Consider the following 25,498-nt stretch of genomic DNA (forward strand, 5'->3'; position numbering starts at 1 on the left):
CCCCCCGCCCCCCCCCGCCCCTCCAACTCCCACTAGATACAATATTTAAAACTTTTAATATAAAGGTTAAGTTCATTATTCTCGATCCTGAGAAACATTTCGTCCGTTTACGGAGCTCTCGCTGTAAACAAAGCACCACAGGCACCAAGCCCGCACCCCGGCGCAGGCGTCCCCGGCTTTAGGGAGACAGATGTCCCCGCCGGCTTGGGGACGGGAAGGGTGGCCCAGCGGTCCCCTTCCTGGGACATGGGGGGGTCAGCCGGCACCGTGCCCGGCCCCGACACACCGCTCTCCTTTGGGAGCAAATTCCCCGCGATGGGAATTGCCCGGCTCCGGGCAGGCAGCTCCTGGCTGGAGCTGTTACCCGGGGCCTCTGCGGGTACACGCACCCCCAGCCCACAGCGAACCTCCGCGACGCCTCCCCTCTCCGCCCCGGTGCCCGGCCGCACGCTACTCGTTATTAAAAAAAAAAAAAAAAAAAAATTAAAATACAGATATCCCAAAGGAAGAAACACCCTCCCCGAAGCGCCCCACCGGTCCTCCCTGCCCTTCCCTCCCCGCGTTGCTCCCTTGACACAAGGTAAACTTAAAAAAGAAGACGCCCGCGGCAGCGCCCATCGGTGCCCGGTCCCTACGGGCGCATCCCAGGGCGGGCAGGGCCGCGGCGGCGGTGCCGTGGGTCCCCAGCCCCAGCGGTGGGACCTCAGAGGGTGCCGTGGCCGCGGGATCCCAGGGCGAACCAGCCCATCTTCTCCTGCGCCAGGTCGAGGTCCCGCAGGCGGATGCCAACCTCCCCGAGGAGGATGTTCTCCCAGAAGCCTTCCTCGCTCAGCACGCTCAGGCGCAGCTCCCGCTGCTGCAGGTCCCCCCTGGGGATCCCGTCGTAGACCAGCTGTGGGGGCAGAATGGGGCAGACCCTCAGCCACGGCCCCCCTGGGCCCCCCCCCCCCAGCCCCAGCCCCATCCCATTTACCATCTCATTGTAAGTGGGGTTGCAGGTTTTTCGGGCCACTTTGGTTTTCCTCTTGGTTGTTTTTTGGGGGTCGGGCAGCAGGTAGGTCTTGACGTAGGGGTCAGGGTCATTGCCATCCTGCAGCGGCGGCTGTGGGGCAGGGCGAGGGGCACCCTGTGAGCATAGCGGTGGGGCGGACCCCCCGCCCCACTGCCATGGGGCACCGCGCACCTACCAGCCCCCGGATGTGCATGACCATGATGAAAAGCTTGTTGTTCTTGTAGGAGATGGAGAGCTTCACCTCCCCGCCGACCTTCCCCAGGGGCCGAGCCCACGTGGCGTCTGGAAAGGAGGAGAGAAGGTGTACACGGGTGGGATGGGGTCCCCCACGCCATCGCCCCACATGCTGCCAGCCGGCTGCCAGCACTGCCCCCAGCCCCATTACCTGCCGGCTTTGGGGTCGGGTTAGTGCCAGCCGCCTTCTCGTCCCGTGGCAGGGGGTGGAAGAAGGTGTAGATGAGGTCACACTGCGGGGAGAGGAGGTGACGTTAGCGGGTGACAGTGGTGACCGTGTCCCCCGCCCGTTCGGGACCGGCGCAGGCGCCGGTGCGCTTTACGCAGCGCGTTGGTCCCCGAGCACCATCCCACCTTGCTGGTGTCCCCAGTGCCATCCCCACCTTTTGGGAGACAGCAGCCCCCCCCTCCACCCTGCTGGGACCCCCGCCAAGGGCTCCGCACCTCTGCCACCTCGGAGGCAGCGTGGATGAGGTGCCAGATGTAGCCATTCAGCTCCTCTTTCCGCCGCTCGGCCACCGCTTCTCCCCGCGACCGCCCGATGACGAACCTGCTGGGGAAGCTGTGGGGACGGACACTCAACAAAGCCCGGGGGGGTGGTGGGGGAGCCCTGGGGCAATGTGGGGGTCTGTTGGGGTCGGGGGGGGGGGGGGGGGGGGGGGTTGTACCTGGGCAGCAGCGAGGAGGGGAAGAGGAGGCGCAGCTTGTTGTGCAGCTCCTGGAACTCCTCGAAGGTGCGCTGCACGAAGGTCACATCGCCCGGGCTCTCCCGCTGCACCTTCACCACGTAGGTCTGCGAAGAGATGGGGCTGTGACGTGGGATGGGGACCCCCCGGGGTGCCCCCAGCCCATATGGGGCCAGGGAGAAGCACTGGGACAGAACCTCCCAAGTTGTTCCTTTGCCTGTCCCCACTCACGTAGCCCTTGCTGGGGTTGAAGACCCTCTCGTGGCGGCAGAGGAAGACGTCCCGGATCCGGCCGGACGTCTTGATGGTGTGCGTGCGGGGGGCGAAGGAGAGGGTCGGGCGGGCGTCGGAGCCCGTGAACTTCATCTGCGCCAGGTTGTGGATGAAGAAGTTGAGCTTGGTGGCCACACTGCCCAGGCTGGACTCAATCAACCTGCAACGAGGCCACCACGTGTACAGCACGGAGGAGCGCCGAGCCAGTGCCCCTGTCTCCCTCCATGGGGTGTCCTTCATCCTCTCCTGCCCCGTCACCCACCCGTGTCCTCTACCTGGTGAAGTAGGTGGTGGCATCGGCGTCAGAGTCCTGTGGCCTCAGGGCGTCATAGACATATTTGAGGTCCTCCAGGTCGGAGAGCTCGGGGATGCCACAGGACAGCATCTGGGAGGCAAGGCAGGGGGTCAGGGCAGGTGGCGGCAGGAGGACCCCGCTGCCGTGCCCGGGGGGGGGACGGGCGTGCAGCCCCCCGGCTCTCACCAGCCCCAGCAGGTTGAGGAAGAGGTGGGTGTGCTTGCGGATCAGGTTGTAGGCCTGGCAGCACAGGTCGACGAAATCATGGAAGCGGCTGGAGGGCTTGTCCCCCCCGTTGATGACGTACGCCATGTCCGAAGTGAAGACGAACGGCGCCCGATCCCTGCAGAGCAGGGACAGAAGGTGACCGTGGCCGCGGGGCACCCGCCACCGGGACCACAGCATGAGATTTCACCCCACAAAACTGGGGTGAGCCCCAGTGCGAAAGAGCCGCAGCCCCGCAGGGATGAGCCCAGGCGAGGGGGGGAAGGAGACGCCAGAGGCGTTTCTCACCTCTTGATGTTGCCGAACATCTGTGCGTGGCCCAGGAACCTGCCAAAGTCGATGTGAAACATGTGGCCGGTGGTCTTGAGCATGATGTTGTCATTGTGCCGGTCGCAGATCCCCAGCACGTAGGTGGCCACGCAGCAGCCGGCGCAGGAATAGATAAAGTTTTCCACGGCCTGGGAAGAGGGAGGGAAGGAGCAACCAGGCATGGAGGAAGGCTGGACAAATTGGGAAGCAAGGGATCTTGTCCCTGGAGAGCGGAGCACGAGGAGCAGGGACCCTGCCAGGCTCCCCCTCACCTTCTCATACTCATCCTCCTCAGGGTTGTGCTTCTGCAGCCAGTCTGCCAGCGGCCGGTCTTTGAAGGAGCCCGTCACGCCGTGTTCCACCTGGATTTTGCGTAGGGTCTCGGCGTTGGGGATCATCTCCACCATGCCTGGCAGCCCGAGACAGCAGGGTGAGACCCATCCATCCCACCCAGGCGGCAACAAGACCCCAGCCCCCCCTTTGCCACCAACCCAGCCGCTCATCACTGTTGAGTGACAGCCTGCAAAGCCGCGTTCCTACAGATGAGCTGGTGGGATCAGACCCGAAGGTGGACCACAGCTACTGGCAGCAACTCCTCTCTAGCAGAGCCCCAGGACCTCCTGCGCCCTCCCGAGCCCCTGAGCATGGTGACCTGGGGCTCGATGCCACCGGGGGATGCCCCAATTCCCAGTTACCTCGTCCGCGGCCGGTGGAGAAGCAGCGGAAGATGACCATGCGCATATCCAGCCCCTCCTGCACCCAGATCTTGTTCATGATCCGGATCATCTGCAGCGTCAGCATGTCCTGCCGCAGGTCATCACCGCACTGCGAGCCGGCGGGGAAGAGCCATCAGAGCCGGGGGACAGTGGGGACGAAGCTGAGCCAGCCCCACGCGGGTTGGGGTACCCATGCCGGGGGTTTGGGCGTCACCAGGAGGACGGGCTCACCTTGAAAATGACCCGGATGTTTTCCCCAAGGGGATCAACGTTCTGGAAGGAGAGCTTCAGGGGGACAGCGTTGGAGTTGAAATAGGAGCAGTCCTGCCGCGGGGAGGAAGGTGCAGCCCGTCAGGGTGAGCCGGGGGCGGGCAGAGGAGCCCCCCCGACACCCCCGGCTCCGGCACTCACCCGGGGCACGATCCCCTTCACCAGCAGGCTGGGGCTGAGCGGCAGCCGGCACGACCCGTTCGCCTTGAAGAACTGCTTCACGTCCTCCAGCCCCTCGCGGAGGATGCCCTGCGGGGTGGGCATGGGGTGGGAAGGGATGAAACACAGCCCGGCACCCCCCTCGCACCCCTTCCCACCCGCCCTGGCACCCACCTGGCGCGCAGACGGGGCAGCATCCCGCACTTGCTGGGCCAGCCTGGCCAGCGTGCTGACGAGCAGGCACTGCCGGTCAAACTCCTCCCGCAGCCCCTTCCCGCAGCAGCAGAGCAGAGCGGCCAGCAGGTACTGGTAACGGATGCTGAACTGGGAGTCCTTGAGGCCGTCCTTCAGCAGCCTGCTCGGAGCAGGGGCACACGGGGTCAAGTGGAGCCCTGGGGAATCCCGCCCCAAAAACCGCTCCCGACCCCGCCCTCAAACCCACCAGAAGAAGTAGTGAGTGATCTTCAGGTCGCAGATCGCTCGCTTCATGAGGAAGCGCACCAGCGGGCTGTCCAGGTAGCACTCGTACTTCAGGGCCTGGAGAGGGGGACCGTTTTGGGGCACAGCGGGACCGGCACGCACCCCATGCCACATCCCGGTCCCACCACGCACCTGGACCAGCTGGGGCAGGTAATCCAGCAGCTCGGTGTCGGAAATGGAGTCGATCCACTGCACGGCCGTCCTCCTCACCTCCTGGTCTGGGAACCTGCAGCCGGGACAGGCGTCATGGGGACAGCATCCCCCCCCCCCCGCCACCCCCTCTCCCATTTCCACACCGCACACCCCCCCCCCCCCATGCATCCCACCGGTGGCTTACGTGGCATGCAGTAGCCCCAGGGCATCCTGATGGCTCATGTAGGTCCACTGGCTGAGCAGGGCGTAGATGTCGGGCAGGCAGGCCCACTCCCAACTGGGCGCGCTGGCCAGCAGCATGGGCAAGGCACCGGGCGCTGCGTGACAATAGTAACGCTTCTCCCAGAGCCGCTTGCGGTCGGCGTCCATCAGCCTACGGCAGCGAGGGGACGGGGGGGGGGACACGGCTCAGGCTCGGGGCGAGGGATGGGATGGGGCTGGGAGGTGGGGGATGCGGCATCCCTCTGCCCCCCCAGCCACGCACGGGACACCGATAAACCCCTCCGAGCCCTCCCTGCTGCCCCGCCACAGCCCTGCCCGTGAAAAAGAGGAGTTGATGGAGAGCAGGATCCTGCCTGCAGCCCCCCTCCCCGGCTGGGGCAGGCTCAGCAGGCAGGTCTGTGGGATGCTGGGGGTTCCCCATACCCCGACACTGTCCCCAAAGCCAGGACCCGAGCACCCATGCACAGGGGTGACACTGAGCTACTGCAGGCACGGCTGTCCCCCCAGCCCAGGGACCCCCGAGCCAGCCAGGCTGGCTGTACACCCCAGGCTTTTTTTTTTTGCAAGGAGCGTCAGCACCATCCTGCGCAGTGGATCCTGGCACAGCTGCTGACACCCGATCCTCCCATTTATAGCCAGTGCTGGAGGGCTCCAGCCAGTTTGGCCATGCTGGGCTGGATGAGGGGCTGGGCAGCTGTCCCTCCTGGGGGGGGACATGGCTGGAGGGACCCTCCCCAGAAAGGGGCAGCTGTGGAAGGCAGAGCACAGGAGGACTGATGACAGGCAGCTGTGGGCAGCTCTGACAAACGCCGGGCTCCAGCCTCATCCCCAGCCGCCAGCAGCCAGAGGCAGGATCAGACCCTCAGATACCCCCCTGTGCATGCCAGGGGGTGTATCAGCAGAGTCCCACCCCCCCCCGGCAGGGTGACGCCAGCCCTGCCCGGGGTTACTTACCAGTAGAGCGATTTCTTTTGCATCGCCTCCCGCAGCTTGCGCTGGTCCTCCTCCCCCAGGCTGCCGAATTCGTACTTGGGGCTGAATTCGGCCGCCGGCGGGCTGGTGAACTTCACCTCGAAGGCGGAGGTGGGGAAGTCGATCTGGGGCAGAGGCAGAGGGTGAGCGGGGGGGGGGGGGGGGCCACGCACAGGGCTCGGAGTGGGGGGGGTGGTGTGTGTGTCCCAGGCTCCCCCCACCCCCAGGACGTACCTGCAGGATGACGCTGTCGGGCTGGTTGAAGTTGGGGGCACTCGACCTGGCTCTGGAGTTATCCTGGGTCGCCGGCCACAAGCCCAAGAGCTTTCGCCCGCAGGTCAGGACCCTTTAGGAGAAGAAGGGGTGAGGGCTTGGCGCTGGGGGGGCTACTTTGGCGGGGCAGGAGGGTGGCACCGCTGCAGCGATGCTGTCCCCACGCTGAGCCGAGGCGCTGGGGGACCCCACGGTGCTGGGGACCCTCCTGCCCCACCCCGGGGATGCCGGTGTAGCCCCTCGTTGTGCTTGTCACGGCGGGACGCCCCACGTACTGCCTGAAGTTGAAGAGAGGGGTGGTCACCCAGCCCAGGGCCTCGGGGACCCGCCGCTGCTTGTTGGCGTCGGAGGAGCTCCCCGGGGGCGGGACGGGCACGGCGAAGAGCGTGACGCTGAGCAGCGTCTCCCGTGGCAGACGGTTCACCTGGACGGGGAAGCAGATCCTGCAAGAGAGCAGCCGGTGGCTCAGCCGTGCCCCGTGGCACTGGCCAGCCCCCCGCCTCGGAATGCCAAGTGTGCCCTGGGAGAGCCCAGCCCAACACACAGACGCCTTTGCTGCTGGCACTGGGGTTTGCCACGTGCCCCCCCCCCCCCCCCGGCACGGGATGGAGGTCCCGCATCATGGTGTCTGCACCCCAGGAGGGGCAGCCAGGTTTGGGGAGAGCTAGCTGCTCGTGTACCCCATGCCTCCCCCCGGCACTGGGGAGTCCTGCTGCTCTCTGTCCCAGGAAGGTGACCACGGAGCAGGGTGGCCACCACCTCCCACTGACCTCATCCCATGGCCAGGGGGGGCTGCGTGGGACCCTGGGGCTGAGGCTCCTCTCCGACGCTCCCGGAGAGCCCAGGGCAGCAGCTACATCCCACCCGTGGGTGGGCACGGGAAGGGCATCGCCCTGCGAGGGGGCTCGGTGCCCCGCTGGCCGCTCGGCGCCTGTCCTTGGGGGGCACCGGCGCCTTCTAAAATTATCCTGTCCCATCCCCACCTCCCCGGGCCACTGCGAATGCCAGGCGTGGCGAAGGCTTGGCACAGCCTCCCTGCCTGCTCCTGGGGCTATTTTGGGAGCAGATCCCCTTTCCTGGGTGCAAACACACAGGTCCGGGGAGGGCAGGGCTGGCGCCCGGGCTGGTGCTATTCCTGGGGATGACACAAGAGGTTCTGACACCCAAAAACCGGGGAGAGGCACAGAGAGGAGCTGCTGGAGCAGGGGAGGAGGAGGAAGGCAGCGTTGCTGGGCATGGCACTGGGACCCCCTGCGCACCCCACAGCTGGGGTGCTGCCTTACTGCTGGTCCCATATGATGAGGTGGAAGAGGTATTTGTAGACGTGGGCCTTTCTGGTAAGCAGGGGGCTGCACAGCTCCTTGCCGCCGTGGCTGAGGGAGCAGGAGAGGTAGAAATCTTCGTAGCTGCAAGGGGAACGGAGAGATCTGTGAGCTGGGGGGGGTTGCCTGGGGCAGGGGAGCCGGTACCCAGGGGTTCACCCTGCCACGGGGCAAATCCTGCATCAGCAGGGTGGGGAGGATGGAGGTGCTGACCCTCCAGAGGGGCTGCGCCAGGGAGGGGGTGCAGAGCTGGGAGCCCCGGTCCCCATCACCATATGCCACCACACATACCATCACACGGAGGGGGGGGGGGATGCCGGGGGGGCCCTGCCATGTGGCAGGTGCCGAGTGACAATCCGGGGAGGGGGGCTGCAGGGCGCCGGAGGTCAGGGGATGCCGGCATTTCCCAGGCTACCCGCTTTGTTCAGAGCCAGTCACCAAGGGGAATACATTAAGGACAGGACAAAGGCGAGGGGTCCCCGGCGGGGCGGCTGCTGCCGGCGCCGCTGCCTCGCACGCCCTCCCCGCCGTGGGCTCCTGCCGCCCGCCCGGACCCCCGCCGTCCCCCAACGCGGGGCCGAAAGCGGGTACGGGCACCGAGGCACCTAACAAAGGAGCACGCCGTGGACGTGGGGTGAGGGCAGCCCGGCCCTGCCGCACCGGGGCCATCTGTCACATCCCCCCCCCCCGGGGGTGGCGGCGAGCCCGGGAGCGACGCTGCAGCCCCGGGGAATTTGTTGGGTTGGGATGGGAGAGCACGGCAGAGCCCACCCCACCCTGAAGCTCTGGCGTTAGCTGGCTCCGAGCATCCCTCATCACTTGTTGAGCACCAGCATCCCCATATTCCAGCCCTTGAGGAGGCTTGGGGTGGCTTAGCTCTTATTCCCTCCACGCCTGCTGAAAATCTGAGAGAGGGACACACTCCTCAGCCACCCAGGGGCTGCTACGGTGTGTTTAACAGGGGTGTGAGCCCCAGGATGGGCAGGCAGAGGCTGAGGGAGGTCCAGGCGGCTGCCCTTACCTGGCAGCCCAGGTGATGGGGATGCGGTGGGTGGCGTAAACGGTGAAGGAGAGCGGGCAGGAGAGCAGGCGAGCCTCCTGCGCCACGCCGTGCTCCCGGCTCCCGTGCACGGCCGTCTGGAAGTCGGCGTTGAAGGTGCTGCAGTAGAGCTCAACCAGGTTGAGGATGGCGGCCGTCAGGCTCTCCACGATCCTCTCTGAAGGGGAGGTGGGAGCGGGGTGAGACGGGGTGGCCGCCGGCCCCGCTGCCCCCGCCCCGCAGCATCCCTCTGGGCTGCGGTCGGGGTGCTGGAGGGACCCCGGGGCCGGTCTCCCCCGGGACAAAGCGAGTAAGAGGAAGAATTTCAGGCTTCCCACTTTGCTGAGTTCACAGGAAGGAACAACAGCCATCGCCTCCATAAACCCTCTTTTCTTAACCAGAACGGTTTCAAACACATTTTTGGCCTTAATAATTGCGGGGGAGGGGCTTGAAGATTAAAAGCACCAAGAACTTGAGCCCAGAAGGGGAGGAGGAGAACAGAAATACCTCGATTTTCCCTCTTGGCCAGAACATTTGGATCCTGTTGAGGAAAAAAAAAAAAAAAAGAAACCACAAGAGCAACATCAGAATCAGCCCTGCGCTGTCGGCGGGGAGCAGCTCGCCAAGGCAGCCGCTTTACGTAACCAGCCCGGGCTCCTCGGCGGCCGGAGCAGGCAGCACGGCCAGGCAGCTGCCTGCTCCCAGCTATTGAGGAATTTTCCACGTGGTACGGCGGGAGGAAGGAGGGAAAGAAGTCAGATGTGAAAATCTGCTTCCCCTCTGCACCTCCCAGCTGAGCCCCCAGGTCCCACACCCGCCGGGACCAGCCCCTCCCCGGCGCCCATCACTTACCTTCTGGATTTTGGGCTGCATGCGGGAGGGGCAGGGGGGCATCTGGTTGAGGGCTGCTGTGATCTCCTGGGACTCCACGGCAGCCAGGGCGTTGCAGATGGCCATGACTGACTGGATCACCCGTTCTGCCTTCAGTGGGAAGTCTCCCTGGAGGGCAGAGGGGGGCTGACACAGGACCCCCGGGCAGCCGAGGGGGCAGGGGCTGCTCCTCGCAGCCCACACGCCATGCACCGGGAGCCCGTGCCTCAGTTTCCCCTACTTTCATGGCCCTTCCCCTTCTCTGATGCACCCTTTGAGCCCCATAACCAAAAGGGGAAAGAGTCTGCAGCAAATATGTCAGGGTGGCCTCAAAAATACCACCCCCCCCGCATCCCCCGTGCTCACCTCGGCTGCCAGGAAAGCATCCACCTCATTGTGGAAGGTGTCGAAGAGAAGACTCAGCGCCTGCCTAGGGGACAGAGAGCAGAGCTGAGCCCCAGCCAGGCCAGCACCCGGCGTGGGGTGGGAGGGACCGGTGTCCCCCCACCCCCCCGTCCCCCCTACCTGCTGATGGTCTGTTTGATGGGTCTCTCCTGCAGGTGGATGTAGTGGTTGAGGGTGGAGGGGCTCTGGTCGTCGTTCGCCTGGAGATGGAGAGATGCTGTGCCGGAGCTCGGCCGCGCACAGGCGTTCCCCCAGCAGGGAGATGGCAGGGGGGATCCCCGCATTGCCCCCCACCCCCGGGCACCCACCGTCCGGGCCAGGTCGCTGCGCACCCCCTTCCTCTTCATCAGCTGCAGGCGGATGTCGATGTCGAACTTCCTGCAGTGCTGGATGTACTCGTGGCTGCCCAACGCGTGCTTGCTGCGGGGACAGAGACCGCCCGCTGAGCCCATGGGGGGATGCCCCAAAATCCAACCCGGGGTGCCCCATCCCCAAGCCCTGCAGCCAGACAGCATCGGCCTGGTGCCCGGCTGCGGCCGCCTCGCCTGCGAATGTTCATGCCACTGGGCTGCTTGTGCTAGGAAACCCAAAGAATAAGCTATTGTTTTCTCTCCTTCTCCTACACCCTCCAAAAAGCCATGCCCGGCCCAGCCGGCGCGATGGAGCTGGGAGCGGGCACGGAGGAGTTTGTTATGCCTGGACCTGCTCGCCGGTGCGTGGGAAGCGGAGTGTGAACCCCGGGAGCCAGAGGATGCTCCGGCTGGCAGCAGGAGCTGGGGGGGGGGGTGAGCCCTGGAGCAGGGAGTGACAACCTGGTCCCACCATGCCCACCAGCATGGGAAGCCCCCCTGCCCCAGCGCAGGACCCGTAGAGCGCACCATCCAGACCCAATTTTGGGGAGAATGAGCCGATTCAGCCCTGGCTGGCTGCTGAGGGGGTGCGGGATGCTCCAGGCAGGATGCGGGGGGGGGGGGCTGTTGGGAGAGGCACCCCCAGGGGCTCACGAGGCTGCAGGGGACAGGGACACAGAGTGGATGGGGAGGAGGTGCGTGGGGAAGGTGCTGCAGGAAGCCTTGCCCGCAGCCAGCTGCACAGGCACCCACGGGGCCGGCGTCCTGAGCACCCCCTGCCCGGCCCTGCCTCCCCCCGCGCCTTGCAAGAGCAAACGGGCAGCAAGTGACAGCAGCTCAGGGGCCAGATTGGCTCCGCTGGGAGGGTTTTGGCACTTGCAGCATCTCCTCTGCCACGGGAAGATGTGGAAAGAAAAGATTGGCAACAAAAAGGGCTTTATGTCCCGGGGCTTTCTCAGAGGTCCTTTGAGGGCCCCAGGAGATACGGCAGTGCCTGCCCGCACCAGCTCCCGGGGAAATGCTCGCTGGGGACTGTCCTGCTCCGTGCCCAGGATGCTGCTCCCTGCCAAAAAAGCAGGAGGTTGGGAAATGCCCTCCAAGCTGTCTGGATCCATCCTACCCTGGCTGCTCCCTGGCAGCCCCGAGCCACCCGCAGCAGAGGTTTGCTGTATGGAAATGCCGCTGTACCCACGGCTTAGTTAAGGATTTGCACCCCCGCTGCGTGCAAACACACGTGTGTACGCATGCACACGCGTGCACTGAGCTGCTAGGCAGCGCAAGGGCTCAGCACCACCAGGAACAACCCCTTCAGGCTGCCGTGCTGGGCTCTCCTGGGCTGAGCAATTCCCAGCCGCCCCTTTAGGGCCTAAACCAGCAGCTCCTGGAGGCCGTGGCAAAGCTCCCGCAGATTCCCCATGGCAGGGCCAGCCCCAGGGCAGCTCTCCAGCAGCGGGAGCTGGCTCGCTGCACCGAGCCGCCGGGAAGGACAGCGCGTGCCTGTGCATGCATGGCTGCTGCACCTTCTTCTGCGGAGAGCTCTCTCGAGCCGTCAGACCCCCAAACCCTTCTGGAAACGTAGCTTTCCTCCAGGAAAGGCAGCAAGAGCAGGAGGGATCTGTGCGGGTCTCAGGCCCCATCACCCATCCCTAGTTCTGCAGCCGAGGGAGCCCACCATAGCCCTGATGCTCCCGTGTCCCCCACACCCGTTTCCCTCCAAAACATGTCCCTTTTCCGTCGTCTTCTGAAATTTAAACAACAGGCCAGGAGAAGCCAGGCTCTGCTGCTCTGCTCGGTGACGTGGTTGTTATTAATACTCCTCCAAAGAGCTTTTTTGGCAGCTCCCTGGTTTTCAGGCCTTTCTCCAGGCACGTGGGGGGGTCAGCGTGACAGATACCCTGCCACCGGGAAAAATGTTCCCAAGATGCTGCTTTTGGCAAGAGCATCGCCGCGGCTCAGGGGGCAGGGAAAGGGAGCAGAGAGGCTCCTGCTGCGCACGCCGGGATCGGCCCTGACCATCCATCACACCCAGCCAAGGCCACGCACGGGGCGAGCGCAGCCGAGCGCGTGAACCCCAAGGATGCCGGGGTTGTGTTGTGTGTCCCCCGCCCCCTTCCTCCCCGACACTCACTTTTGCAGAAACTCCTCCAAACCGCAAATCTTGAGCACGAAGTCCTCGACGTCGACGGTGTGCAGCTCGTCGTGCGTGTAGCACAGCGCCTGGTAGATGAGCAGGTCCACGGTGGAGGAGCCTGCGGGGAGAGGGAGCAGCTCCATGAGCCCCAGGGATGGTGGGACCCCACTGTGAACCTTCACCTGGGGGGTTGCTGGGGTCCCCCCCCCCCCATTGCTTCGAGGGGGGGACGGGCAAGCAGCAGCGCGGCGTGGGGCACTTACAGTCGCAGGTGAAGGTGAGGGGTTCCCGCAGGCTGTCACACACCACTGTCACCTTCAGGCTGACACCGTGGCCCAGCTGCTCGGGGCTGAGGTTGACGGCGTTCCACACCAAGCCGGTGAGGGAATAGTCCTTGGTGCTGTAGCCGGATCGCAGCCTGCAGAGGCAGGGACAGGTCGGAGATGCTGCCCTGCTTTGGGTTTTGCCTCACCCCTCAAAACCCGCCTGTTTTGGAGCGTTTTGCAAAGGGATGCTCCAACCCCAGCCGGGTACTTACACATCCAGCATGTGGCAGAAAGCTGCCACCTCCTCATCCCGCTCCTCGGAGACTTCGAAGAGCTCGTAGCCGTTGGTGAAGGAGTGCGGCCGGGGGGCAACCTACAGGGCAAAGCATGAGCCCGTCAGCTGGCTGCAGCGTCCTTGGGGGCTCCAGCCCACTGCCCACCGGGGACGGGCTTTGTTGGATCCCCCCCATTTGAGCATCGGGCACCGAGAGCCTTTGCTCGCCCCAGTGGTGCTGCGGCCGGGGGAAAGGCAGCTCTGCAGCAGTGTGTGGGGGGGAACACGGGCCAGCACAGGAGGGGTTTGGGCCAGGAGGGCACCAGCCACAGGATGCACCACCCACGTCTGCACCGGCACCTTCCCCACGGCTGGGAGAAGGGAGACCCGAAGTCTCGCTGCCCCCAGCCCCCTCCCCACAAACCTGCCCGTTTCCAGGCTGCTTCCGAACGCCCCATCGGGGAGATTCCCCAGGGGGACAAGGGATGGGCAGAGACGGAGCCGAGGATGCTGCAGGATGGGCAGGGACCATCCCCAAGCCACCGGGGTGCTGCAGCAGAGCCCTGCCCACGCCCGGCCCCGCACGCCGCTCCCGGGGCAGGCGGCACCGCCGTGCCAGGCTCCCCCCCGCGCGTGGGGGTCCCCGGGCCTCCATCGCTCTTTCCCAGTGAACAATGGCCCCACTGTCAGAGCAATTAACCCAGCCAACAGCTAACAGGAGGCAGAGAAAGGCCGAGAACACAGCAGCCGCTAAAGACAATTTTAATGCTGTTTTATAATTAGTTTCTGGTACTAAGAAAGCCGAGAGTGACTTACGTAGCCCCTGCCAGCAGTCCCCAGCTGCATCCCTCGCTCCCTGGGGAGGGGGGACCCCACCAGAAAGGCGATTTCTCCCGTTATTTATCTCTTCCTCTTGCTGGAGGTGGGAAGAGCCGCACCGCACCAGAGCCGGTTGCGTCCCCTCTCCCCGTTCAGCAGCCCCAGGAGAGAGATGGCGGCAGCGCCAGCAGCCCCCCCAGTGTCCCTGGGCGCAGAGGGGGAGGCGTATCCCGCTCGCTGCTCGGTGAAGGGAAGAAGGGAGCTGGGCTCGGAAAGGATGTTGCGAGGCGAACAGGAAAGCGATCGCTCAGCTCTCGGGAGGAGACTCCCGGCTCTTTCCGGAGGATCTTATGACATTTTGTGAGCTGGCGGGACGCGAGCCCGCTGCAAACCACCTGCAGCACTGCCTCTGGAGATGGTGCGTGCCTGCACCCCCGGCGCGGCAGCTCCAGGGCACTCGTGTGCTGTGCCAGCCCTGGGACCGGGCACTGGGATTTGGCTGCGGGGTCTGGGCAGCTCCCGGGTGCGAGGATGCAGAGAAGAGGCAGCACAAGGAGCATCCCACCTGCTCGGCAGCCGGGGGATGATGACCGGGTGGGACTTGCCCTTCTTCTTGGCTTCCCAGCCCTGATTCACCCACCCCAGAGGGTTTTGGCCACGGCTGCAAGACCCCGCACCCCTTGGGGAACGGCGCAATCTGGAAAGGTCTCTAACCCCAGGGACGGTGTCTCGGCACGCGGATGCCTCCAACCGCGATGCAAACTGGACCCTAAGGAGCCTCAGTGATGGCACAAATAAAACCAACCCGAAATGAAGGAAATGCAGCAAAACCACAGGCGCCCACGGCCCCGTTCGCACCCCCGGCACCGAGTTCCCGGCTCTCCCCAGCACCTCAGCTCCATCCCAGTCTCGCCTCCAAGGCAGGGAGAGAAAAGCCTCTTACCGGATCGATGGAGATCCTGCGGTTCTTGTTTGGTGCCAGATTCTTTCGGTTGCCGAAGCGGGAGACGTATGTCCGGGGGGGGACCTGGGGGGGCATGGTCTTGCTCCGGGCCACCGGTTTGCCGCTCGATTCCTTCTCGAAGATGCTCTTGCCCTCCTTCCAGCCGCGGGCAGCCTCCCGCAGCACCTCCGACTCGTAGGTGGACTTCAGGTTGAGGCAGGTGATGGCGTCGTTGATGCCGCCGTAGTCGGCGATGCCGTAGGGATCCTCCTCGGAGATGCGGCGGCCGAGCAGCTTGCCGTGAGCCCGCTCGTGGGCCGCCGAGAACATGTTGATGTCCCTGGGCTGGGGTCCTTTGGAGGATGGGGGGGATCCTTTCCCCGAGCGCTGGGTCCCCTCGGGGGAGCTCCAGAGGGGGTGCCGGGGGGGCAGCGGAGGCGGTGAGAGCTTTTTAGGGGAGCTGCCCCCGCTGTCGTGGGGTGAGGTGCCGTTGAGGGGCTCCCCGAGGAAATCCCCTCCTGACCCCTCAAAGATGTACAGGTAGTCCTCGGCCAGGGGTCCCTTCAGCCAGGGCTGGGGGTCCGGGTGCGGGGGGCTGGGGCCGGGCGGGGGTCCGGGTGCGGGGGGACCCTCGGGCACCACGGGGACGTTGTAGCTGAGCGTGGGGTCGGAGCCAGAGAGGCCACGCGCCGCTTTGATGCCAGCGCAGCCGTTCCTCTCGGCGGGGTCGTCCCAGGAGATGAGGGGCCGGTCTCCCCGCTGCTTGGCCCGGTTCTCCTCCTTGTCCTGCCGCAGGCGGGAGAGCGCGTCGTACTCCATCTGCAGCGCCTCTGCCAGCGCCAGCTCCTTCCGGCTGATGCCCACCGACTCCAGGGACTTCCAGTGCTCCCCATTGCCGCGCGTGGCAGACATCTCTCCGGGGACCAGGACCTCTTCCTCCCGGGCTCAGGGGTCAGGAGAAAGGCATGCTGCACCGCCAGCCACCTGGGCAGAGGGGAAAGGCAAGGGTTAATGGCTGCGATAAGGAAGGTCGGCTGGTGGTACAGCCCTTCCTCTCTCTGATGGAAAAAAAGGAAACGTTTCGGGGGGGGGCTCGGCAAGGCGATGGGTTAAATAAAGATTTTGCTGCTGCCCGCCCCGCCAGGACCCTGTGGCCACCAGTCAGGCAGGGCTGGCTGGCCCCAGAGCAGCTGCTGGGGTTATTGCTGGAGCCCGACGTATTTCCCCAAGGACAAAATAAGACGCAGAGAGGGGAGGGCAGCGGGGCCAGCGCCTGCAGCTGGGGCTGACTCAACCTGCAACCCCGCTGCCGCGGCCCGGCACAGGCTTCCCCGTGGTGCTGATGCCCAGGATGTGGCTCTGAGCTGCCCTGCTCATCTCGGGACTATCACAGCTTTGAGACGAAGATAGTCTCCGCCAGCTTTCGGAAGATTATGGAAGCAGAAAGGAAAAGATGAGAGAGAGAAGGACAAGGAAGAGACAGGGCAGGATGCCCACGGGAGAGGAAGAAAGTCAGTTTGCAGCGAGGCACCAACCTCCCGTGGCTGGTCCCGAGGGTTTTACCTGGCAGCCCGCTGCTCTCTCCCTGCCTGAGGGCCACAGCACCCCGTCCCCAAACTCCGTGTCAGCAGAGGGAACCGTGGATGGCCCGGGACAGCCGTGAGTGCCCACCGCCTCCCGCTGCTATTCCCCAGCACTGACCAGCCCAGACTGCTCCAGCGAGCAAGAAATGGGGCACGGCGATGGGGATCCGGGCACCACCCTCGGTTCTAATAACCACCGGCTGCTCCAGCCCCCCCTCGAACCGAGCCGGGGGTCCCTCCGAGCCTCTCCACAGCGCCCGGTGTCGCACAGCCTCCAAACCCAGCTCCTTTGCAGCGTTGGGTTGCGCAAGCGGAGAAGCGAAACAGCCGGACTGGAAACCGCTCCCTGGCCCCCGACCAAAACTCGCCGAGGGTGGTGACCGCAGGGGGGGCTCCGCTCTGCCCGGCCAGCACCGCGCTCCCCCGGGGAAGGATGTTTCACCTCCTCTTCCCTTCCTAGCAAAATAAATAATGAAGTGGATGTTAAACAGAAAAGTGGAGTGAGCCCAAAGCCCCTGGAGACGGCCAGCACTTGAAATCTCTAGAGCTGAGAGGCAGCTGAGTGTTTTCGGGCTCCGGCCAGGGCTGGCTCAGGAGCCTCAGCATGGAGGGGGGGACACGGGACCTCGGCTGCCACCCAGGGCTCTGCTCTGCACCACGCAGGGCTCTGGTTAATGCTCTGATTTAGGGTGAAAGGGTGCAACCACCCCTTCCTGGTGATTGCAAGTGTTTTTGCTGGAAAGCACTGCAGGCATCGCTGAACCCGAGGCCCTTCCTTCAGTGCTCGTGGCGGCGGGGAGTGGAAAAACCCTTAACCACGAAGTGCAGAAGCGGGGAGAGGACCGGCAGACCCCGCTGCTTTTTCTGACCCCCCACATCCCACCCCACCCCACGGGGCAACCACCTCCAGCCTGACCTGTGCCGGCGACCACCCTCCTCCAGCACACAGCACCCGGTGGAGCATCACCATTGTCACCAGGCCGGTCCCCACTGTCCCCTCCCAGCCCGGTCACTGATGATCACTCGCAGCAGCCCCCCCCAGACACACCAACCACCCGCAAACGGGCCCTCCTGACCCCGGGACCAGATGGCTGCTAATTAGCTTGGCCCAGGCTTCGCCTGCTGCAAACACATTTCCTGTAAGTGAAGTGGGTTTGACCCCCCTCGCCGGCACGGGTCCCCTCTTGGCCCCCAACACCAGGCTGGCCGGGGACCTCACTCAACCAGCTTTTTTTGTGCTTTCTAACTGGAAAAAATGGCTTCGGGGGTGAGTGGGACACAGGCTGGAAACGTTCCCTTCCCCGGCATTTTGGTCCCTACCAGCAGCCATGGGCTTTTCCTGGAAAAATAGAAATCCCAAAATCTGGCAGTCCTGGGCTTCTGGAAACTGAACAAAGAAAACCTGCTTTTAACCCAAAAGCAATAAAATCAAGCCGATTTTTGTGGCTGACAAAGCCACAAACCCATTCTTGTCTCCAAGAGAAGCATCCGCATCTTGCTGACGTTTTGAGCAGAGAAATGCTCCCGCCTGGTCGAGCCGAGGCTCCCGCGTGTGCCGGCGGGATGCAGCTGGACCCACACCGGGGCAGCAACCCCAAACCTGAGCTGGGCGGGCACCGTCAGAGCGGCTGAGACACGGGGATGGGGCTGGGGAGGCAGGCTCAGCCCGTGCCCGGCACAGCAACCCCACAGTGCCAACACTAGCCAGAGAAAATCCACGCAGGAGAGGGCTGCACGCAACCCGGGGGGGATGTCACCTTGCTGGGGACACTGTGAGCATCCCCGAGCAGGCAGCCGGCCCCTTCCCTCCTGAGCCAGCGCAGCAGCTGCACCGAAGTGATGCAAAACCACGTGGAAAAGCCCCAAACTCTCCCGGTCGCCTTCCAAATCCTCAGCCAGGGGCAAGACTGCTGCTTAACCAGCACCTTACTGGGGGGGTTTGGTGAGCGGCCACTCACATTTCCACCAAACTCCTCTTGCCCCCCAGCAGCCCGTTACAAAAATTACCCAGGACTGCGAGCTGCGGGTTAGGTCTCAGTATGCAAGCTCCTGAGGCAGGAGCTGAATTCCAGAGGAGCAGAGACAAGCAGATTTTTTCCTCTTTAAAATACTACTACTAATAACATCGGGATAATTTTCTGACTTTAAATTTCCTGGCATTTGCCACGGTCACGTCAGCCTCAGGAGACCCATCCAGCCTGGGATCCCACCTTTCGGAGAAATGCTTCACTGCGCTGAGTTAGTGCAGCTCAGCTGGAGGCACACAGGAGGGAAAACCAGTTGTCCACCGGAAACCCTTTGCCCTAAGCCCCGAATTATGGTCTAACACAATTTTCTTTACAGTTGGCACCAGCATGGCCCCATAACGGAGACTGCAGCCTTGCAGGGAGCCACACAGAGGCATCCCATCCCTCGTGTAACCCACCAGCAACCGTGGCCACATCAGCAGAGCGGAGGGACGTTTCCCCCTGGCCGCACTGCCCAGCTGCACGAAGCCAGCTTCCTCTAGGGGACAGCTCTCGAGAACATCAGCGCTGAGCCCAAGGGGCAGCAAAACCAACTCCAAATCCTCTTTCGGGAACCTCTTGCGTTTTCAAACGCGATTTCAGAGCATCTGCTGGTTGCAGCACGGCCCCTTGTCCGGCTCTCAGCATCAGCACCCGCTGCAGCTATGGCTGGAGAATCCAAAGCCCTTGTCCCTGTGGGCTCCGAGCTCAGACGCCCTTTGAGGACACATTTGCTTCACCCTGTTCTCTCCCTTGCAAACAGCTCCTGCCTGGCCAACACCTCCCGGGCTCCCCGCGCCCTGGGGTACCCACCCCGGATGGGCAGGAAAGGGAGGTTTCGGGGGAGGCTTTCATTCCTGAGTGCTGGCTGATCCCCCAGAGTTTATTTCTCAAATACCAGAACTGCTGGATCCACCCAGGAGCAGCCCAGCCTGACGGCAGCGGTCAAACCCTGCCCCCTCAGGGCTCAGGGGCTTTGTTAGCCCCCCTCAAAATCCCTCCACACCAGCCAGTCCTGCTCTGTGGCGACTCTTGGGGACGACTTTTCTGCAGAGCTTTGGGGCAGAGGATGCATGGGCTCCCCGGAGGGCCCTCCCTGGCCCCACACCCAGCGTCTGTGGGACAGGGAAGGACGATCTCAGCCCTTGCGCAAAGAGCTGAGCATCAGGTTGGGAGGAAGGTGAGGAGGACTGGGGCAGGCTGAGGGGGGGACCCGGGGGGAGCTCGGCACCGCCTGCAGCCACCCCATACCCGCCCTTGCTCCCAGCAGCTGAGCAGCACCTGCTTGGCGTGGGGAAGGACGAGGGAAACGGAGCAGAAAATCATCTTACGGGATCCCATGGCTGAGCAAACGCCGCAGCCAGCCCTGCCTCCCCGTGCCAGGGGACGGGAGCCCGGGGCAGAGCCGCTGCGGACGGTGGGGGCTCGCTGTGCACCCCCGGTTCTCCCCATCCCTCCCTCCCTCCCTTCCCCCTCGCCGGCAGCTGCGTTGGGAGCAGATAGAAACGTCGGAAGCATCTGGGAAGACATCAAACATCTGAGGGCGAGGAAGCAAAGCGAGCCCCGGAGGGGCACCTCCCCGGGGTGTGGGAGCCAGGGATGGAGGTTATGCCTATCAGGGGAGACAATTCACACCCATTTATAATCCCGCGGGGAGGGAGGAGCGGCCGTGAGAAGGATAAAGCACCAGCCTTCACCTCTGGGGCTGTGGGTCCATCCATCCATCCTGCCGCTCCGGCTGAACGGGGCGAGCTGCCGCGTTCCCAGCCGCCGGAGCGGCCCCTGCCCGGCCAGGAGGAGGGTGGGGGGGCTTCTCTGCCGCGGGGACACGGAGCCTGCTCCTGGCATGCGTCTCCAGCCACATGCCATCGCTTCCACTGCGAGTCACAGCACATCGTGGGGTGACAAAGGTCCCCGGACACGCTGGACCCCGGGGCTGTCCTCCAGCAGCGGGGATGCTCCTAGACCTGCGGGGCAGAGCCAGCCCCTCGTCCCATGCGGTTGTGGCATGGGGGGGGGAAGCTTCCCAGGCCCCCCTACTAGCTCCAGCACCCCCCAGAGCAGGCAGGACCCAGCTCCCTCCACTCCAAAAGAAACTCTCTGGTCTCAGTTCTCCACTTCCCCTTCAAAATGGGAGGGAAACGGCTTTTTGGGACCTCCCGGGCAATGTCGTGACCAAGGAAAGCCCTTTTGGGTGGGTCTCCAGGTGGTGTTTCGACACAGGCAAAATGCAGGATTTTCACCCCAGTTTGGAAACGGAGCTCCAGAAAAGGAACCTGGTCGCAAAGGTCTTTGAAAAACGAAACCGAAACCCAGAGCATTTGATTCCCGGAGCCAAAACACCATCCGTCAACCCGAAGCCCAGCAAAACCAACACTCTGGAAGGGCTCACAGCAAAACCAGCATGATTCTACCCCAAACCAACCCCTGCAGACATTTTCAGGCATCTCTATTTGTATTCCCCAGTTTGCAGATAAAAAGCTGAACTCCAAAAGCCGAGGGGCTGCGCTCCTGGGTGTTTCCAGAGCGGGTTTGGAGCTGGTTCCCCCCCCCAAGATCTGTCACCAGCTTTTCTTGGCAGGGTGATAGGAAGGGCCCGGAGCTCACCCCTGTCCCCCAGGACCAGGCTCCGCAACCGGGGTCCCTGGGCCAGGCTCCAGCCCCACCCAGGAGCCGCCCTCACCATGGGCCGGGCACGAAGGACGCGGCTCTTTCCACGCACCCCGAAGGCTCCCATCGCCGGGGCAGATCCGCCGCAACTTGGAGATCTGCGGGATCCGATCCGTTCGTTATGGGCAGCAAAATAAAACCAGGCAGCTGCCGTCCCGCACACGCCGAGCCGAGCAAACACCTTAAAAACAGCCAGTGCTGCTCGCTTCCAACCTGTTGACTTACGGCAGGAGGAGTTTCTTCCTCTTCAAGCCAATACGTCTCCTATTAATAGCAGAGCAAAGTCCAGTCCGGTCCAAGCTCTCCGGAGGACGCAGGATGTAAAGCTGGCTGATGCCAAAGGCTTTTCCATCATTTTTCTATGTTTTTCCACCCTTGGGAGGAAATCCTGCCTTGGGAAGATGGGTTGGGTTTGAATGGGAAAGCCCCCAACGTGGGGCAGCCGAAGGAGGTTGCTCTGCAGAGGCACCACCCAGAGCCCTGCACGACCTTGGGACAGAGGAGGGGACAGTGGGGTGTCCCGGCCAGGCACGGGGCAGAAGGCAGCCCGGGTGGGGGGATGTCAGAGCCCCCCCTTTGCAGCGAGGTGCGACAGCCACACGCTCGGCTGCACAGGAGATGCTGAACCTCACCCAGCACCCCTGCGAAGCGATGGGGGTGTGGGGGAGAAGCGAGGGTGGGACCCTTCCGCAAAGCCACCCACCGCCGCAACCCCCCCACGTTCCCACGTGTGACAGCTCTGAGCCCCACAGAAGCTCCGACGACCGGGCCAAAACACCCCGTGCCTCCTCTCGCTCCCTGGCCCCGGGGCACACCCGCGGTTGGACTTTCCAAATTACTCAACCCTCCCTGCTCCAGCGCCTAGCACCCGTCCTCAGGGTCAGGTTTTTTTTCGGTGCTCAGCCTCCCCGGGGGACGCTGGCGGTCAGGATCTCACCGGCACGGCAGCTCCGGCACTCGGTTTCTATGCAAATCTCAGCTTCCTCTACGTTGAGCCCCCGGCACAGCGTGGCTGGCTGCGCGACGGCGTGGGTGGACGTGCACCCAGCTGCACACCGGCACCGATCCTGCGTGGGGGCTCAGCTAGGCAAGGAGGGGCTGGAGCTCTGTATACACTCAGGAGAGCCAAGCAATGTAAAACACGACACCTCCCCGGCCTCAGCATCAGCACCCAGGGGAAGGGTGCTGCCCAGGGGTCTGGGTGAGCCCCGCGGGACGGATCCTGCTGCTGTGATTGCAGCTGTATCCGCGCCACACGCTGCGCAGGGCTGTCCCCTGCTTCCACGGGGCTCCCCCTGATCCAGATGCTCCCGCAGCCAAACCAGCGGGGTGCACTGAGGACATGCAGCAGACGGCGTGTACCACCCCCCGCCCCCCTGCCCACAGCACCCTGTTGGGGTGCAGGGGGCTTGGCTGGCCCCACGTTGCGCACCAGACCCGGCCCAGCCTGCAGTGGGAACTGACTCCTTAGGCTGCTCAACCTGGATCAGCCCCCAGGATTTACACGCTGTGGGAGAGAGCCACAGCCCAAGGACACACCACAGACACAGGCCGGTCACACGCAGCCCCTCGAGAGCACCCGACACGCAGGGAAACACCTCACTCAGGACGGGGCCGTGGGTGCTGCTGCTGCTGCTGCTACAAGGTGGTCCCTTCCCGTGGCTCAGCACCCCGGGAACCCTGGCCTGGCCAGCACCCCGGCCTCGCACACGCATCCCTTGCCCTGCAGCCCGGGGTGCCGGCGCGCACCGGCTGCACACGCATCCTCCGCACGCATCCAGGCAACGCTCGCGCACGCACGCGGAGCACCGACTTACACTGCAGCACACGGGGAGGGTTGGCGGCCCGGCTGCATGGCTGGAAAAGCACCTCCTTTCCGCTCCCACCTCTCCCCGACCTGGCTTCACTTGGTATTTAGGAGGGTGCTCCCAAGGCGAGGTGGGGCAGGCGCCTCGCCGGGGCGGTTAACCTGGGAGAGCCGGGTACCCCATTTGCCAGGCAGGTTTCCCTCACCCCACAGCTCCCTGCTACCCTCTCCATCCTGCTTTGGGAGGAAAGATTAATGTTTCTTGCTCGCACTAGTGCTAGTTTACCCCGGCCCAGATCCTCTGAACAATTACATTCATGCTTGGCCTTACACACACAAATAGCTGCGGTTAAGTCAATATATCTCCTTCTCTTAGGGGTAATAGCTCGCATATCTCTGGAGTTTACTGTTAAATACCCGCATGAACATTTCTGCAAGTTCAGGATCCAGAGCTGCGTACTGCAGGAGCAGAGGGAGCATCGCAGCTCGCTGCAGCACGCCCAGCATCCTCGGAAATGCTTTCTGCCCCCACGCACTGTACCTAAAGCCCATGCCTGCCCCGTGGCTTTGGTGGGACGAGCTGACCCTTCCCTGCCGCATTCGAGCGCTGGCCTGTCCCTGTCCCTGTCCCCGTCCCTGTCCCCGTCCCTGTCCCCGCGGGGGGGGCTCTGACATGATGGGAAAGAGCAGAAACCCCAGCCCTGCCTCTCTACTTTGCTGACGGGCAACTTTGCAATTTGACGGGGACCGGTTTCATTGTTCTGCTCGTAAAAATAACCCAACTTTCCGCCCCCCCTCCCTTTCCCAGACGGCGCATTTCAAGAGGCCAGACCCCGCACTGCGCCCTGGGGGTGCAACGCCCGGGACATCTCCCCCCACCTCTCCTCTCCCTCCCACCCCCCACCCCCCCCCACACACACCCCCTTCCACTGCCTCCCCGGGGCTTTTGGGGTTTTCAGTGCTGGAAAAAACACAAGGCTGGGCTGGAGCGTTGCGGGAACGACTCGCAGCTGCCTTGTGCGCGACCCGATGGACCCCCCACATCTCCTCCCAAGAGGTGAAAAAAAAAAAAAAATATATATATATATATATAATTTTTTTTTTTTTTTTAGGGGGAAAACCCGGAACGAGCCGCTCATTGGAGGAGCCGGCCTGCTCCCACCACCCGCCTGTGTCGTTCCACCCCCCCCGCCGTGGCTCTCCCCGGGGCTCAGCCCTACCTGCTCCCGGCGGGCTGCGGCGGCGGGGCCGGGCTGGGGCCGGGCGGCGGCGGGGGCCGCGCCGCGGCGGCGGCGGGAGGAGGGAGGGAGGGAGGGAGGGAGGGAGAGGAAGGAGAGGAAGGAGAGGAGGGAGGGAGGGAGGGAGGGAGGGAGGGAGGGAGCACGGCGGCGGACAATGGAGGGGCGCAGCGCGGCGCGGGGCCATCTCCCGGCGGCCCGCCGCATTGCACGGCACCGGGGGCCGGGGGCGAGGCGGGGCTGTCGTCCCCCCCCCCCCCCCCCCCCAGCCTCCGGTAGCCCCCCCGGCTTTCCCCTCCATGGCCGCGGGATGCTGCCAGCTCTGCGCCCCCCCCCCCCCACGCCTCCATCCTGCACTTCGCCGCTCCTTTGCCCGCCCCTTCCCCAAAACGCTGCAGCCCCCCATCTTTGGGGGGGGGGGGGCAACGACGGGGGTCCCCCCATCAGCACCCACCTCCCGCCGTTCTAGTATCTCCAGGGGTGCGGGTGCTGAGGGTGCTGAGACACCCCACGGGGTGCTCATGCTGGTCCCCAGAGTCCCTTCAGTTTGGTTGGGGGGCGGGGGGGGACACACACACATGGTCCCGCCTGCAGCAGCCAGCCCCCGGGCTTTTCGGGGGGAGCAAAGGCAGAAGCGGCTGCACAAGCACATTGTGGGGAACAGATGTGCCGGAGCCATCGCAGCGGTAGCTGTAATTTGTTTTTGCAAGCAGCTGGCCCTGCCAGGCTCTCGCAGGCGGGGGTAATATTCCCCTCCGAAACCCCAACGCCATTCTGGGGAGCCGCGGGCTGTGCTGGGGGGGGGCCGCGGGTCACAGCCTGTGGTTTGGGTTTAGCGGTGACAGAGCATTATCTCGTCCTCCCCGAAGATCCCCAGGCGATGGGAGGAGGGAGGTTGCTGCAGGGTTCACCACACAGCGTGGGGGGGGAAGCCGGGATTTGGGCGTCCCCCAGTATGTCTGGGCACCCCCACACCCCATCTCCCATCAGGCCCTGATGGAAAAATGGCCCCAAATCTGCTGCACCCACCCTCTGGCAGGAATGTCACGGTGTGGGGGTGAGCTGTGAAGTGGGACTGCGGGTGGGCTGGAGAAATCCCACTAAACACACCCCAGTATCCCATCTCGGGATACTTTCCTCCTTTCCTCCTCCTCTTCACACTTGGCCTAAAACCCCTTTGAAACACCCCAGATTTCTCCAGCGCGGCCTCCCAGCCGCATCCCGGTGGGTGCGGGGGGGGGGGAGAAGAGGCGGGTGGACCCCCAGGGCCCGCAGTGGGGGACCTTTCCTCTGCAGGTCACTGCCAGCCCACCCACGGTAAAGACGAGGAGCGGGCTCACCCGGCCGCTGGTTTATCTGCACCCAAAACTGGGCGGCAGCCCCGTGGCATCAACCAGCCGGCGGCGAGTGGCCGTGGGGTGTGGGCTGTACCGGGGGGGGGGGGGGGGGGGGCGCGTAGGTAAGTTGATGTATAGGCAGGGAAAGCAGGGTTGTCA

The 25,498-nt window shown here is 64.2% G+C and overlaps 1 protein-coding gene across 2 annotated transcripts; it reads right to left on the reverse strand.

Annotated features, from left to right (window-relative positions):
* Positions 1 to 37: 37 nt before the first annotated feature.
* On the reverse strand, positions 38 to 24,039 carry PIK3C2B (phosphatidylinositol-4-phosphate 3-kinase catalytic subunit type 2 beta). 2 transcript variants are annotated; one of them, XM_042800080.1, is made up of 33 exons: positions 23,985 to 24,039; positions 14,699 to 15,682; positions 12,935 to 13,035; positions 12,660 to 12,814; positions 12,394 to 12,514; positions 10,224 to 10,335; positions 10,036 to 10,115; positions 9,877 to 9,940; positions 9,493 to 9,639; positions 9,148 to 9,181; positions 8,623 to 8,818; positions 7,563 to 7,685; positions 6,555 to 6,722; positions 6,241 to 6,352; positions 5,989 to 6,131; positions 4,997 to 5,185; positions 4,792 to 4,885; positions 4,622 to 4,716; positions 4,354 to 4,534; positions 4,162 to 4,269; positions 3,982 to 4,074; positions 3,730 to 3,859; positions 3,307 to 3,443; positions 3,014 to 3,183; positions 2,687 to 2,843; positions 2,481 to 2,590; positions 2,164 to 2,365; positions 1,915 to 2,039; positions 1,691 to 1,808; positions 1,398 to 1,479; positions 1,188 to 1,294; positions 974 to 1,102; positions 38 to 892 (listed from the first exon to the last, which is right to left on the reverse strand). In XM_042800080.1, exons 2-33 carry the CDS (start codon positions 15,608 to 15,610, stop codon positions 704 to 706), a joined length of 4,884 nt encoding a protein of 1,627 aa, XP_042656014.1. In that variant the 5' UTR covers positions 15,611 to 15,682; positions 23,985 to 24,039; the 3' UTR covers positions 38 to 703. The 2 variants fall into 2 exon arrangements, with proteins under 2 accessions (XP_042656014.1, XP_042656013.1); XM_042800079.1 differs by lacking the exon at positions 23,985 to 24,039 and adding an exon at positions 16,262 to 16,737.
* Positions 24,040 to 25,498: the final 1,459 nt, after the last annotated feature.

This window comes from Tyto alba, unplaced genomic scaffold (genome assembly GCF_018691265.1).
Source record: "Tyto alba isolate M040663 unplaced genomic scaffold, T.alba_DEE_v4.0 Super-Scaffold_30, whole genome shotgun sequence".
NCBI classification, from domain to species: domain Eukaryota; kingdom Metazoa; phylum Chordata; class Aves; order Strigiformes; family Tytonidae; genus Tyto; species Tyto alba.